Source organism: Notechis scutatus, chromosome 9, assembly GCF_049901735.1.
Source record: "Notechis scutatus isolate UNSWTSFEM ecotype Mainland chromosome 9, rNotScu1.2, whole genome shotgun sequence".
In the NCBI taxonomy this organism is placed as follows: domain Eukaryota; kingdom Metazoa; phylum Chordata; class Lepidosauria; order Squamata; family Elapidae; genus Notechis; species Notechis scutatus.
The window spans coordinates 23,577,141-23,594,193 of record NC_142017.1 but is presented as its reverse complement, the minus strand read 5'-3'; the positions used below and the strand labels follow the sequence as shown (position 1 = coordinate 23,594,193).

The following is a 17,053-nucleotide window of genomic DNA, read 5'->3' as shown; positions in this document are numbered from 1 at the left end:
ACTAGAACTACTAGACACAAGAACAGTTTTTTCTCGAAAGCCATCACTCTGCTAAACAAATAATTCCATCAACCCTGTTCAACTATTACAAAGTCTGCACTACTATTACTGTTAATCTTGTCATCACTCCTTATCACCCATCCCCTCCTACTGTGACTGAATGACTGTAACTTTGTCGCTGGTATACTTACGATTTATATTGACTGTTTCCTAGTAGGATTTGATTGCTTATTGTACCCTATGACTATCATTAAGTGTCGTACCTTATGATTCTCGACTTCTGATGAATGTATCTTTTCTTTTATGTATACTGAGAGTATTTACTCCAAGACAAATTCCTTGTGTGTCCAATCACACTTGGCCAATAAAGTATTCTATTCTAAAAAAAAAAAAAGTTTATGATCCATTTGCAAGTATGGTCAGGCACGGCTGGCTGAATCAATTTAGTGAGTATATTTGGAATAATGGTACTGAATGCTGAGCTGAAGCCTACAAAAAGGACCCTTGCATAGGTCCTTGGAAATTCAAGATGTTATAAAATGTAGTGCAGAGCCATATTGACAGCATAATCTGCCAATCTATTTGCTCAGTAGGCAAATTGAAAGGGGTCTAGCAACAGATCTGTGATGATTTTCAGGTGGGCCAGCACTAATCTTTCAAAGGTTTTCAAAATTATGGATGTCAGAGCAACAAATCTGTAGTCATTTAACTCCTTGATGGAGGGTTTCTTTGGCACTGGGATGATAGTGGAGTGTTTGAAGTAAGAAGGAACATAACACATCTTGTGATTTATTAAAGATTCTAAGCAAACGAATTAATTTTGCTGTCTTTGCTAGTTCTGCCATTTTCACCAACCACTTATTTTGGATATTTCAGAAACTTTCTTTTTTTGTGCATATAGTTGTCTCACAGCAACCATATAAACACATAATCTTTCATGTCTGTCAAGCAGCCCCAAGTCATGTATCAAACTTTGGGTGCTTAACAACTGGCATGTATTTACAATGGTTGCAGGATCCTGGGGTCCTGGGACTGTCATTTGCAACCTTCCTAGGGGACCTCTAATAAACAAAGTCAATAGGTGAAGCCAGATTTGCTTAAAAATAACCCTTCATGTCATCCACATTTCCAATATAAACCTGAGATACTTTTATACATTCTAGATAACTTTTCTGAAGTCATATACCAAAAGCACATCATTTTGTAAAAAATCTCTTCTGGGTTATAACATAATGTGAATGTTCATCCTTTTAACCACCTATATTCCTACTGCTCCAACAGTATGTTATGTCCAAAATTATTAACCCATTTTATTATCTATTCTTTCATGTACACATGCTCTATTTCAAATTTCAGCAAGCATTTATATATTTTGGTGATACCTGTTCATCATTTGTACAGCCATTTTCCTTTTTCTGACATACTTTTCTTTCTTCCTTCCCTGTCAAGGATACTATTCTCCCTCTTTCTCTTTTTCTCTGTCCAGCCTCCATGCCCGGCAGCACCAAACATGTGATGTGCTGAGCAGATACTCTTGAGCAAAGGAAGAGTTGCATCATAATTAGTCTAGTGGTACAGAAGACATCAATATTCTTTGGAAATATTTTTTAAAATCGAGTGGTCCTTCATTAATTGCCATGGGCCACTGATCGGTTCATGCACGAAGTAATAGACTGAACTTCAGTGGCCCTTTCTAACATTGTCATAATGTGATTCTACCTTATTTTGTGTGTGGCACTTGCCTGTGTGTGTGATTCTTGCTCAGTCTTTCGTTTTTTTCTCCAGAACCCCAGTGATATTTTGACCGCAGAGTATAAGCCTCTGTCCTTGAAGAATGTTTCCTCTTTGCCACTCAGGGTTGTCCTTTCTTTGCAAGAGCCCTTTGCCCTCTGTGATGCAAATCACAAAAAGATTCCAGTTCCTGAACAGGTAAATCCTTCATCTGAATTCAGTCCACATCCTGGATAGCAGAACGGTCTCGGATGCTAGAATGTTAATTATAGTATAAGAAAACTACAATTAGTAATGTGCAGGAAACAGAAAATGTGTTTTGTTTCAAAACCAAAACAAGCAAATCACATTTTGGAAATTCTGCCAAGTTTCAAATTTTGGTTTGACAGAACATTTTTGTTGCTTAGGGTTTGGGGCAGAATCAAACCTGCAGGGATCCCAGAGCCAATCTCATCCAGGCTGAGTTAGGGAAGGTTGGTGTGACTCACCTCTCTCCCTTCTATCCCCTAGTGTAACATATTATCATAATCTATACTTTCATACCATTGTAATCTATATTTTCAGATTTGTTAATCATTCTAATCTGTTCCTAATACTGTACCCAGTCAGAGTCCTTATGGAGTTGGACAGCTTTACATGTTTGGCGAATGAAGAGATCCCAATAACTGTTCTCCCCCTCCTCTTTCCAGTGCTTTCTGTTACTCCCCCCCCCTTTGTTACCCCCCCCCTTAGCTGCTGTCCACATCCTTGGCTTTCTCTTGCTCATCCCCCATCTGACTTCTGCTAAGTGCTTTAGTCCAGTGGTCCCCAACCTTTTTTGTGCCAGGGACCAGTTTCACTCAGAAACACTTTTTCAAGGACCGGGTGGGGGGGTGTCCGAGTTTGATGGTTTGCTTGCAGACGTTTCATTATCTGACTAGGTAACATCTGATGTTGTTACCTAGTCGGGTAATAAAACGTCTGCCAGCAAACCACCAAGTTCAGGGAACGCCAATGCCTCCTCATTGCAACCCTGAGCGACAGATAGTCCCTGCAGGACGGCTGAGAAGCCTCGCCTCTTGGCCCTGCCTTCATCAGCCCCATCCCTCAGGTGTCTCCCTCCCTCCCTCAGCCTCATCCCTCAGGTGTCTGCCTCGTTCCTCTCTCAGTCGCTCTCTCACTCCTCCACCAGCCCAGGAAGAAACTGCTTCAAAGAAGCCGGCAGGGTGGCTTTTCCTGTCGGCGCAGCTTCCCCAAAGTGCCCGTTCACCCCCACCCCGCCTCCCACGGTTCAATCCTCCGTTCTGCCTGCCTGCCTTCGTTTCTGGTGGTTTCGGATCCTCTGAAGCGCCCGTTCACGCCCCGCCCCGCCCCGCCGCCCGCGGTTCAATCCAGTGCTCCGTTCTGCCTGCCTGCCTGCCTGCCTTGGTTTCTGGTAGTTTCGGAGCAGCTTCGGCTGAGAAAAAGAGGCGAATAGTTATTATTCTCAGCCGAAGCTGCTCCGAAACTACCAGAGACGAAGGCAGGCAGGCAGGCAGGCAGAACGGAGCACTGGATTGAACCTGGATTGATTGGCGGCGGGGTGGGGGTGAAACGGGCGCTTCGGAGGAGCTGCGCCGACAGGAAAAGCCACACACCCCCCGGCTTCTTTGAAGCAGTTTCTTCCTGGGCTGGTGGAGGAGCGAGAGAGCAACTGAGAGAGGAACGAGGCGGGAGGAAGCCGAAGCCACTGAGCCAGAGAGCAGGACAGGCTTCGGTTGCTTCCTCCCTCCCCTTCTCTCATTTGTGTCCTTGATCCCCGATCCCAGCAGCATTCACCGAAGGCGAAGAAAACCGCCAATTTTTTTTATTTTTTTTCCTTTGCGGCCCGGTACAGAGTGCTCCACGGACCGGGACCGGTCCGCGGCCCAGTGGTTGGGGACCCCTGCTTTAGTCCATTCAGAGTCTACCAGAGTTGGGAGGCCAGTAAACTTCAATGAATAAATAAATGTACACATAGATACATATGTAACTGGAAAAACAGAGCTCCAATTTCCTTTTTTCCCTAGAATGTCCTCAAGGTATGCTTTAGCCATTTAAAAACATGCACAGAACCCATCGTGCCCAAACTAATCACTAATGTGTATTTTACTTTGATTCCAATTCAGCCTTTAAAAATGGACATTGGAGAGATACATCATCTTTCAGTCAGGTTTAACCCTGTCTATAGAGATGATCTGTGTAGTCGCGTATTGGAAGAGGTTCTTGTTTTGCGTTACTTGGAGCATCCTCACGTGGACTATGTTGATCTCCGGGGAGAAGTGCATTTCCCAAACCTCCACTTCCAAACAATGGATCTCGATTTTGGCTGCATCTTGAATGACACAGAAGTTATCCGTGACATCAGTATGAGCAACTGCAGTCCCCTTCTTATCAGATATCGCTGGTCCTTCCTCATAGATGATCGTGAGTCCTTCATCAGGTACAAGCCTTCAAATACTCTGGAATTTTGCCTGATTTCTGGTTATTCATAGCACATGATTCATTGTGTATTAAGGAATTCATTTTCAATGGTTGGTCTTTAAGGAATTACTTCTGATTAAGAACAGTATTCTAGGAGAGGCTCCAGATTCTACAAATAGCACCTTTCTCATTCTGAGTTTTCAGCAGTTTTCATAGTTTTTATTTTTCTTCTTTAGTACAGGTAATTCTCATTTAGAGACCACAGTGGGGACCAGCAGTTTGACAAAAGTGGGCATTAAGTGAAAAAAAATGACATGACTTCATCTGTGTTTATGGTTCAAATTTATTTTGCTTGACTGCATCAGACAGATATAACCCCAAATAGTCAGATGAGTCCTAATGGCAGGGAGTGATGGCAGAAGTGATTCACAAGGAAGCTGGATAAAAGGACATTGCCCCTTTCCCCATCCCCTGCCCTTTGAAACATTCACCCTGGTGCTAGGATAATTAACAAGGAGAAAATGGATATTTTACAATCACGGGAGATGAAGGGGCTATAAGAGAGGGCACATAATGGGAATACACAGAGAAAAGAATCATCTAGAGCTGTCTCTTCGCCTAGCATGCTTGCCAGAGCTACTTAGGAAGCAAACAAAAAGCTGTCAATTTCAGGCAGCAGCCTCCAGCGGGCAGCTCCTCTTCCCTCCCCCCTCCCCCCCCTTTCTCCGTCCCTCTCTCTCTCTTTATAAATGTATAGGGAAGACAAAACTAACAAAAATAATATAGAGGAAAGAAAGAAAGACAAAGATGCAGGAAAAAAAGAAAGATCTATTTTCTTGCAGCAAAATGCAGATGTGATTACAAAATTATCTTTACAGTTACAAAAAGAAAAATTTAGATATAAGAAAAATTTGGTATAAGATGGGCAGCTATATAAATGTTTTAAATAAAGAAATAAAAATAAATTATTCACCCTGAGTTGCCTTTAGCAAGATAGGTGGCATACAAGTTCTCTGGGAAAGCCTAGCATGAATCCTTTTTTAAAATTTTACTTTATTTTTTATAAAAACTTTTTTATTTTTATAAACAAACAAATAAAACCTTTCTATTCATTCAACAGTGTATCAGTTGGGTACATATATCTTTGTTCACATAATAACATTATCATACATATTTTACTTATATATATTTATAATCGTTCTAACCAGTATTTTATATCGCGTGTATCACTTATATTATTCTTAACATTGTAATTATTGTCTTTCAATGATATATTTCACATTCATTTTCTTTATCTAACTCATTCGTTTATTAACAATAGTATATTATACTGTACTTATATATTTCAATTTCTTACTCTTCTATCCAGCCATTTATAAAATAAATTCCAAATTTTATAATACTTTTTCTTCTTGTTCTCTAATTGCCATTGTCAATCTACTCATTTCTGTACATTCCATTATTTTCTTAATTTTTTTCCTCATCCATTGGAATTTTCTCATTTTTCCAATTTTGTGCAAATACAATCCTAGCTGCTGTTAATACATTGATAATCAAATACGTTGACTCCTTGTTATAACCCTCAGGCAAAATTCCCAATAGAAATGTCTCTGGTTTTAAGTCGATACACTGTTTTATCATTTTCTCCAGCCACATGTGTATTCTACTCCAATACTTTTTAGCTTCTGTGCATGTCTATCACATATGGTAGTATGATCCTGGTGACTTCTGACATTTCCAGCACTTCATCAACTTATCTTTAAACATCTTGGCAATTCTTGTTGGGGGTAGATGCCACCTGTAAAACATACAAATTCTCTTTATAGACCGTTGACATAGTTAATTTATAGTTTCTAGACCATAATATCTGCCATTTATCCAAGTCTATTCAATATCCAAAGATTTCCCCCCATGCAATCATTATTTTATTTGCTCTTCCTCTAATTTCATTCCTAATAAATAACCATATATTTTTTAATCAACTTCTCTTCAGTGCCTGTTAGGATTTTATCCAATTCAGTCAGTTCCTTATTGCGGCTTTGCTCCGCATTTGGAAGGCTGCCCACTGGGTGGTCGAATGCATCAAGAAAGACACCAACGCAGGTTCTATCTTGGATGAGCTGCCCCGATCACAAGTTCGGGAAGCTCTTTTATTAAAAACACACAGTGATAAGTCATAAGCGGTGAATTCTATCCAATCATTAAGTTACATGAGTAGAAATATTAGTGGACACATAGTTATATCCAATTACAGTGCATAAGGTCAGTTTAAAAGGTACAAAGTAGCCAATTAGCGTTTGCACTCCAGTTATTTGCCCATGATGACGTGTTGTTGATTGATGTTCCTGGTACACGCCTTCAGCCTACGTGAGGCCTTGAGGCCTTGAGGCCTGGTATGTACCGAAACTATACAAGCTAATTTAGTACTGCATCTCCTCTGTTTTAGTTTTATAGAGAGAAATTTCTTCTGGATCTTCGTCACTGCCCATGCGAAAATCTGTGCGAGCGTACGCATCAGGGTCTTCTGAGGGTTTGACTTTGTACAGAGGTTCCTTTTCCCAGAGGGCATTAACCTGTGCAATGGCATGCTTTTCAGCTAACAAGGATAGACTATTGGAGATAGTGCGAATAAAAATTGGTAACACACATGGAAGAATAACGCATCCTACAGCAATCATACCTATGAGAGCTACTATAGCTTGTAATCCTGGTAGTTTTGGAAACCAGGAACTAAAAATATTTTTAAGATCAATACCTTGCCATACTTGATTAGGATTATAGGTTAATTGTCGCATCTCAGTTGTTAATTGTGCTACTACTTTGCCAACTTTATCAATTTGAAGACAACAATTCGTAAGATTGAACCTACCACACACCCCTCCTTCTTTGGCTAGTATGTAATCTAAAGCCAAGCGATTTTGGTAGACAGCTGTGCGTAATTTGTAATCTGTAGCAGTTGCTAGAGTGTTTAGAGCCTTATCTATTCATTGGCCAGCTAAATCTAAAACAGCTTGTAAACGAATGATTCTATTAATCATATATATGTGGGGGTTAGGTCCAGGTATCCCCTGTATGTTCTGATTGACAGGGGAAGCCTGCAAAGGCATTATCGGTGTTTCTTTTCCTGCGGGATAATGTATCATACACAGGGATGCCTAGTTCTTGCTTAATGGAGATCGGGAGGAGGAAAAAGGAAGGTCTTATCCACCCCAATACACATGACCCTTGCCAATCTGCAGGAAGGGACGGATAGGCTAGGTTACCACAAATCCAATACATGTTATTTGGGGCTGTCCAAATTTGGGAAGATGTTGTGTCATTGAGATAGGGCAGGAGGGAGGTGTTGAACTTGGCAGGTGTGGTGGTAGCATTGTCAGGTGCTGTCCAAGTCTGGTAGGAGTTATCCCATGTACCTTTTGCAATTTTTTCTGCCATATCCATGAACATGTTTTTTGCAATAACACTGGTATCAGGGGCTTTATCTAATTTCCTCAAATTATTGTATACCGACCAACCTAATGATGTTTCCTTACCTTCATATATGATTTCGGTTGTTATGGTAATGTAAGTGTTTGGATCCGATCCTGTGCCATCAATCCCTATACCATAAGTATCCAAGGTAGGGTGTTGTCTGGAGATGGTGATTTCTACCTTATTGTCTGTGGTAGACCCTGATATTTGTTTGAAATGTGACAGATGATTGCAGCCCAAGTACCCTCCCCCAGTATAAACACAGACACAAGACCAACCCGAGCACTCGATGGAACCTCCACAAGGGACCCATTGATTGGGGTTCCCTATGGCCCAGTTGATGGGTGTAGGACACAAATATTTATGATTGTGAGCGTATGTTGTTTTCCAGTCAACCGACCCGCATGAATACCCCCTGGTTTAGAACAAGCAATACAAACATCAAAGGTTAAAACAATTGGGTTAGTACCGTCCTTGAGCATGGTGGTGTGGTTTAGGTAATAAAGTTTTCCCTCCCCCTCAGGATCAGATCTGCCAGAGGTTCTTGGAAGTCCCGTTCATAAGGTAACGTTGAGACGAACAGCCGTCTTGGGATCATAGCAAATGGTTTTTGAGTTCATCTTTTGGCAGGTTTTTCCGGTAGGAAGGCACTTCTGTGGTTGTTGGGTATGGTATATGAGAGTTAGTTGAATGAAGCCTGCTTGCTTAGTTTTGGTTAGGCAGGGGGAGTTCAAAGGTGTTGATCTGGAAAGAAGCATTGCTGGAGATACGGAGCCATGGCTGAGGGAGTGTTGACCATCGGAGATAGGGGGGGGAAATGTCCCCAGATGCGGTGCAGGTCAGCAGGAGGGGAGTACCTGGCGTGAAGTACATCACTCGAGATGGAATGGAGACCTTGGAGGCATGTGCAGCAAGAAGGAGGAAGAGGGTCGGCAAGGCAACGAGACGAATCATGATGATATGTCTGCAGGTGGTGATTTTTCTGCAGGTGGTGATTTTTCTACCTTGGGGTGGTATGGTCTAACGTGTCGTCCAGGAACCCACAGGACACGATCTGGAAGCTGGATAGCTGGATAGCTGCGTAGCCGCGACCCCAGGTGAGGAGACCAACAGGGCCCTTCCAAATGGGGTCTGGCAGTTGGCTGTAGTATACCTGTGGTTTGGGAGAATCAGGGGAAGGGGGGGAGGAAAAATGTCGCTCCGCTGCCGTCATAGCAGGGGTGCCGGAGAGATTGAGGAAGTTGAGAGTATAAAGACAGAGATTAAGAGTGTCTTGCATCACCGGGAGGCTAGGGGTTCTTTTCCCTTTGATCAAATGTCGTTCTAACGCTGTTTTTAGCGTTAAGTTAGCTCTCTCTACCAGGGCTTGTCCCTGACTGTTATAAGGGATCCCAAATTTGTGGGTAATTTGCCACTTAGCGCAAAATTCTGACATAGCTGTGCTAGTGTATGCAGGACCATTATCTGTTTTTATTTCATTTGGGCATCCCAACGATGCAAAAGTGCGAATGCAGTGATTGATGACATGTTTGGAGGCTTCTCCTCTTTGCGGGGTTGCCATTATGAACCCTGAATAAGTATCAATTGTGACATGCAGATACTTCCAGGGGGCAAACGGAGGAAACTGAGTAACGTCCATTTGCCATATTTCACAGGCTTTCAACCCGCGGGGATTTACCCCTAAGGGAATGGAATGGGCTTGTTGACTACAGGTGGGGCATTGCTGCCTAATGGCTGAAGCTTCGGCCATAGTGAGGTTGAAATGTTTCATAAGAGCTTTAATGTATGTGAAGTCATGATACCTGCAGCCGCTTGATCAGCCACATCATTGCCTTCCTGGAGGATTCCTGGGAAGGGTTGGTGGCTGCGAATGTGTGCTACAAAGAGCGGGTGCTGGCGCTGTGCAACAAGGTGTTGCAATGTAACAAAAAGAGAGAGAAGGTAGCGGGAGAGAGGTAAGAATCGTGAATAGTAGAGACTATTTGGGTAACATATAGGCTGTCTAAGATCAAGTTGAGGGGTTCGTTAAAATTCTGGAGGACTAATATGGTTGCAGCAAGCTCAGCTCTTTGTGGTGATGTATTGCTTGAAGCTGAGGTTGCTGCAAGGATATTATGTCAGCAGGCTTTTTCCCCCAGGTAAGGGCTTCAAATAATGGAGAAAGAATATCAGTGGTTAAAGACAGGAAAGGTCGGGCCCAGTTTATGGTACCCAGATATTGCTGAAGTTGAACCAGAGTTTTGCTCAGAAAAGCGATGGGCTGGTATTGCCCCTCCCTTTCTCTGGTAATTCGGTGAAATCAATCTGTGTTCTCTGGAAAGGCCAGCCCACTAGGGGTCGCCCTCCCATTTCTTTTTTCCTTGCTGCTTTCTTGTTTACTTTCAAACATATACTTTTTCCAGAATTCCCCTCATTGCATTCACAGAAACTACCTTTACCCCTTCTCAGTTTCTCTTTTTCCTCAGGTTTCCAATCCTAACAACTCACATTTCTGCGCAGACCATAAGGGAAGGGAGGGAGCCCTTTTATGACCTCCCCTTCTCCTGTCATGACTGCAAATCCTGATTTCCTCTTTCCTTCCTCAACCCTGCTTGATCCATCCACAAACCATCTTTCCCCTTCCTTCAAAGGAGTTTCTTCCAGATCCTCCCTCACCTTTGTCATCAGATCTACTTGCAACAAACAATCATGGTCCTCAGTTCCCACGATTCTGCAAGCCTTTAGATAGTCCGAGAGGGAAGCCCCCCCTCGGGCAGATAGAGGCTGCAGAATCCTCTTGCAATCCTCATTTGCATTTTCAACAGCCAGTTTTAACAGAAGCTCTTTACGGGCTTCTTCATTTGAGATTTGCCTCTGAATGGCTTTCTGAAGTTCCTCTACAAACTCAGCATAAGGCTGATGTTGTTAATGAAGCCTCTGACATATGGTGCCTGGATGCCGTACATGGCCACGGCTTGTTTTAAATCTCTGATTAATTTCATGTGTAAAGGTTCAAGTCTAGGCACCATATTTCCGGCTCCATCCCCTATATATTCAACAGGACAGAGAGAGAGAGCTCCTCCAGGGTAAGAGAGCCCTCCCTGCTTGCGCGATCGCTCCCATGGTTGTTTGATCCTCCGCTGAATTTGAGTTAGGAGGATTTATGGGTTTAGGAGCTGTGGGGGAGGAAGCTTCTAACTGGATAGCGTCCTTTGTTTTGGTTTCAGCTGTATAAGGAGGAGGACCTGGGGGGGCTTTGGTCAGTGCTAAACCATGGATTTTTAAACATTCCAGGACTATTCTCCATGTGGTCAGAATCTTTGGCAGAGCCCTGGGGTTATCATGAAAACAGTCACCCAAACGTTGCCATGTGGAGACTTTCAAGGACCCTTTCTCCGGATAAGCCGGATATTGTGTATAAATGTAAGTCAAAAGGGTGATAAGGTCCTTTTTAGTTGGAACCGGGAGCTTTTTGCCCTGATTCCTAAGAATACGAATTGAGCTCTTCGTTAATTCTCCTAATTCCTGCAAATATGCTATCTGCGCTTTGGAGAACTTTCCGCCCATACTCACCTGAAGGGAGGATGTCTTCTTTAAGGAAGATTCCTGGGGAGGGATCCGTGACACGAGACGGCGTCCCTGAGTTGCAACTGGCTCGTCCGGCCGGGTGAGATAAGCAGTCGAAGATAAACGCACCCGTTTCTTTTAACGGATCACGTCGGGGTCACCAGATGCGGCTTTACTCCGCATTTGGAAGGCTGCCCACTGGGTGGTCGAATGCATCAAGAAAGACACCAACGCAGGTTCTATCTTGGATGAGCTGCCCCGATCACAAGTTCGGGAAGCTCTTTTATTAAAAACACACAGTGATACGTCATAAGCGGTGAATTCTATCCAATCATTAAGTTACATGAGTAGAAATATTAGTGGACACATAGTTACATCCAATTACAGTGCATAAGGTCAGTTTAAAAGGTACAAAGTAGCCAATTAGCGTTTGCATTCCAGTTATTTGCCCATGATGACGTGTTGTTGATTGATGTTCCTGGTACACGCCTTCAGCCTACGTGAGGCCTTGAGGCCTGGTATGTACCGAAACTATACAAGCTAATTTATTACTGCACCTTATAAAACCTTAATGTCTTTTTCATACCTTGTATGTATTTGCAAATACGAATACCAATTTATATTTATCCCTTGTAAATCTAATTCTTGCTTTGATTTGAGTTCACCCTTTTCATTTAAAATTTCTTCATACCTAATAATGTGTTCCCTTTTGAAAAGCTGTGGATATGTAAAAGCTTCTAATGTTGATAGCCAGACTGGTATTTTCATATAGTGGTAGTCTCTTATATTTTCCCATACTGTCAATAAAGTGTCCCTAATGTAGTATCTCCTAAAATATCCACGTTCTCTACTTTCTTTATACCATAAAAATGCATGCCACCCCAATTGTAAATCGTCCCCTTCTAGCGTTAATAATCTGGCATTTTTCAATAGAATCCATTCCTTCACCCACATCAATATTGTTGCCTGATAATATAGTTCCCAATTGGGTAGTCCAAAACCCATCCTGAAATAATTTTGTTTTAATTCTTGTCTTTTTTCCCTGCCAGATAAATTTCAACATCATTTTATTTAAATCTTCAAAATATTTTTTCCAATCTTATTGGAATCATCTGGAAGAGATATAATATTTTTGGCAATATGTTCATTTTAATTGTCGTTATTCTACCTATTAAAGATAATTGTAATTTTTTCCATTTTTTCCAAGTCTATCACAATCTGTTGTTGCAATCTCTCATAGTTATCTTCCTTAAGTGTTCCACATTTAGCTGTTATTTGTATCCCTAAATATTTCACTTTTTTTGTAATTTGAATATTTAATTTATCCATTAATTTTTTCTTTTGTTTTTCTGTCATATTTTTCACTAAAAATTTTGTTTTTTCTTTGTTTATTTTCAGTCCTGCTATTTCACCAAATTCCTCTATTTCTCTAATCAACTTAGGGCCTGTTTCCAGTTGTTCTTCCAATATAAAGTCCAAATCATCAGAAAAAGCTTGTAATTTATACTCTTCCTTTTTATTTTAATTCCCTTTATTTCTTCATTTTTCCTAATATTTCTATTCAATACTTCCAAAATCAATACAAACAACAATGGGGATAGCAGACAGCCTTGTCTGGTTCCTTTTTGAATGTTAATATTTTCTATCAATTCTCCATTTATCATTGCTCTTGCTGTTTGCTTGTTATGTATCACCTTTAATGCTCTAATGAATCTGTCTGCGAAACCCATCTCCTCCAATTGCATCAACATAAACTGCCAATTCATATTATCAAATGCTTTCTGTGCATCTAAAAACACTAATGCCATTTGTTTCTATGAATGGGTTTCATAGTATCCAGAATATTCAATATTATCCTCATATTATTTTTTATTTGTCTCTTGGGCAGAAATCCATTTTGGTCTGAGTGTATGAAATAGTTTAAATATCTTTTTAACCTTTCTGCCATTATTGAAGCAAATATTTTATAGTCAGCATTTAGCAGGGACATTGGTCTATAATTTTTTATTTGTTGTGGGTCGGTATCTTCTTTTGGTATAAGTGTAACATATGCCTCTGTCAGGTATTTTATTTTTTATCAAAACCTCATTCAGTACTTCCAACATTGTAGTAGAAATTACTTCCTGTATTGTCTTATAGAATTCAGCTGGTAGCCCATCCAGGCTAGGAGCTTTTCCAGTGTTTTGTCTATTGATTCTGTCAGTTCCATCATCGTTATTTCTTGTCTAACATGGTGTTTACTTCATCAGGTATTTTCGGTAGTTCTGCCTCTTGTATATATTGGTGTATTTTGTTTTCTGATATTGCCTCTTGAACATATAGTTTCTCATAGTATCTCTGTATTATTTTTTTCTTCTCTTCATTTTCATAACATAATGTGCCATTTTCATCTATAAGTTGTGATATTCTTTTTAATTCTTTTTCTTTCTTCAGTTTATATGCTAACCATCTACCTGGTTTGTTTGCATTTTCAAAATAATTCAGTTTAGCCCCTCTAACCTTTTGTGCCAATTCTTATTTTTCCATTAATCCAATTTTGTGTTTGATTATATCCATTTGATTTTTGATATTTTTTGTGTTGTGTGTATCTTTGTAAGTCTTTCTCCAATTTCTTACATTCTTGTTCTAAGATTTGCTGTGTTTGTCTCTTTTTAATGTTTCTTCTTCTTGTGTAAGTTATAATAACACCTCTGGTATATGCCTTCATAGTATCCCATACATTTTATAGTGAGGTCTCTTCTGATTTAGTTTCTTTAAGGAAGAAAGCCAATTCTTTTTCCATGTTATTAATAAATTCTTTTTCTTTCAAAATCGAATTATTCAAAGTCCATCTTGATCTTTTCTTTTGTCCCTTCCATTTAATCCTTATTGGGTTATGATTGGCCCAAATATTTGTGTCAATATTTACTTCCTGGATGTTAGTATCAAATCTGTTGATATCCAAATCATATCTATTCTTGCCCATTATAAATGTCTATTTGAATAAAATGTAAATTGTCTATTTTTGCTGTTCAATTCTCTCCATATATCTTTAATATTCAACTCCTCCACCATCTTAAAAAAGGATTTTGGTAATATTTTTCTGTTCTTATTTGTTTTCTGTGTTTTATAGTCCAGTTCTGAATTTACAATTGTGTTGAAGTCTCCAAAGATACATATCATATTCCAATTCAATAATTTTGTTGTGTAGTTTCTTATAAAATTGGTCTTGCTGATTATTGGGAGCATAAATTGCAATTAAAAGTACCTTTAAATTGTTATCTGTTATTTCAACCATGAAAATTCTTCCTTTTTCAACTGTATAAATTTGCTTAGCTTTAATTGTATTTCTAATATATAAAGCAACTCCTTTTTTATTTTGTTGTGCCAATGATGTGAATATATCCCAATTCTAGAACAATTCAACACATGTGCATGCTGTTTTTTAATAGCACTTCTTGTAGAGAAATTATATCCATGTTTAATTTTTCTAGTTTGTGAAATATCTTTTTCCTTTTAATTGCCGAATTTAGTCCATTTATATTTATAGAAATTAGTTTCTTTTCTTCTTCCATTGTTTAAACTTCAAAAGTAGGATTTATTGCTCTTGTTGTTCTTTGTTCTCTTGGTTCTTTAATTAACATTTTGCCATCTACTGCTCCCTCCTCCTGTCCCCTTTCCTCCCTTTGTTCCTTCTCCATTTCCTTTGCCATTTCTTCTCATATTTTAAGTTCCTCTTCTCTTGCTCTCTCATCTTCTGCTCCTCTGAAGTATTCATTATAGAATAGTTCTGCTCTCTCAACTGAGTCTATTCTGTGTTTTTGTTCTCGCCAAATGAATGTCAAACCTTCAGGAATCAACCATCTATAATTAACTTCTTTTTTGATTAACATCTTTGTCAGAAATTGGTATTCTCTTCTTAAATCTCTCACTTTCCTTGGTATTTGTTTCAAGGCTATGATTTTTTTCCCTTGTACTTCAATAAATCGTCTCTTGCTTTCTGCAGTATCTCTGTTCCTATGGTTTTCTTGGTAAATCTCACGTGTACTTCTCTAGGTAATTTATTTCTCATCGCATATCTGGTGTATACTCGGTATATTTCATCCATTCCATACATCATTTTTTCTTTAGCTATCTCCAAGGGTTCCGCTAAAATTTCTGTCATGATTTCTTTGAGGTTTTCTCCTTTTTCTTCTTTGATGTTTTGAAATCTTAAATAGAAATCAGCCTTTTCCATCTCCCAGAATATTGAATCTTTCCCTTTTTCACTTTCAACCATTGTCAATCTATTATCTATTTCTCCTACTTTCTTATCTGTTTTATCACCTCTTTCTTCCATCTTCTGTATTTTTTCTCCATATATCCTGGAGCCTCTGTGGTGCAGTTGTTAGAGTGCAGTATTACAAGCTACTTCTGCAGCTAGCTGCCTACAATTTGGCAGTTCAAATCCCACTAGGCTCAAGCTTGACTCAGCCTTCCATTCTTTCGAGGTGGGTAAAATGAGGACCCAAATTGTTGGGGGCAATATGCTGACTCTGTAAACTGCTTAGAGAGGACAATAAAGCACTGTAAAGCGGTATATAAGTCTAAGTGCTATTGCAATTAACACCTTCCATCTTTTCCATCCTTTCCTCCAGCTTTTCCATTGTATCATCTGTACGCTTCCCTTGATCTTGTATTACTTGAAGCATTGACTTTATTTCTTACATTGAAATCTCTTTTTCTTTCTCTTGCTAAAGCATAGTTGTAATAGATCGTTGACCAGCTAGGCTCAGAGATAGAAAGTAGGAACTGATGATCCAATAGGAATTCTCTTACTTATATCAGATCAAATTATAATCCATTCGCAAAAGCCCCAAAAAATTAAAAATAAATCTTCAGGTTCTTCTCTACCTCAATCCAACTTTATCCAAAAGAAGAAAAGAAAAACATAATGGAGTTAGAAGATCCAAAAACAGAAAAGGAAACTATAAATTCGAAGAAGAAATGGAATAAAAATGTATACAATTTGAAAAGTCTAATATATTAAAAAAAGAAAAAAGAAAAGAGAGATTTTCCCAAAAAAGTAAAGAGAAAAGAAAATCAAATCTGTCCACTTCTACATAGAAGAGGAGAGGAAAAGGGAATAACAAAAAGAAAAAAGACAGAAAAAGATAAAAATAGAATCCAAAGATGCCAAATTATATCCACTTGTTAATCCACTTGTTAGTCAAACTATCAATAAGGAAAAAAAGAAAAAATGGAAAAGGAAAAAAAAGTAGAGAAAAGAAAACCAACATTCCAAATTAATCCACATTGAGAAACTGAGCCAGAAAGTAAAACAACCCCCCCCCCCGCCAAAAAAAAAGAAAGGAAAAAATAAATCCAACATATGTTCCAGCAAAAATAGAATAAAGAACAAAAAAAGTACCAGCTGTAATTTATAAATCCATGTCACTAAGTAAACCAAAATCTCAGTGTAGCATTCAGTCAGTCTAGAAAGCCAGAATCAAAAAACATATATATATTATCCAAGGTCACAGTGTTCTTTCTCTTTCTTTTGCTTTATCTTATTCAACTTTCCAATTGTGTACCAGCTATATGAAAGCAGCAGCTGTTTTCAGTGCTGACTCATTATCTTTCTCCACTTCTCTGTAGTCAAAATAGCTTAATCTTTAAAGTCTATTGTTCTTAAAAAAAAATCCTGTGACCTCTAGATGGCAGTATTGCTTAGCTTTCCTTACACATGTATCTTAGTTACACTGTATCTCTGTGTTCTAAACAGTGAAAGTGAATAAAAGTCAAAAGAACAAAGTACTTCAGAGATTTTAAACTAAGAAACAAAAAAAGTTCAATTTCTTCTTAATTTTTAAGTTCAGTCCAGTCCAGCTGTTCAAAGCAAAGAAGCAAACAAAATATTCTTTTT

General features: G+C 39.3%; 1 protein-coding gene across 1 annotated transcript in view; it reads left to right on the top strand.

Annotated features, from left to right (window-relative positions):
• HYDIN (HYDIN axonemal central pair apparatus protein) overlaps positions 1 to 17,053 on the top strand; it is a 285,840-nt gene that overhangs the window by 108,135 nt on the left and 160,652 nt on the right. The window contains 2 exon segments of the mRNA XM_087971902.1: positions 1,786 to 1,929; positions 3,858 to 4,171. Coding sequence (XP_087828028.1) covers positions 1,786 to 1,929; positions 3,858 to 4,171 — 458 coding nt within the window.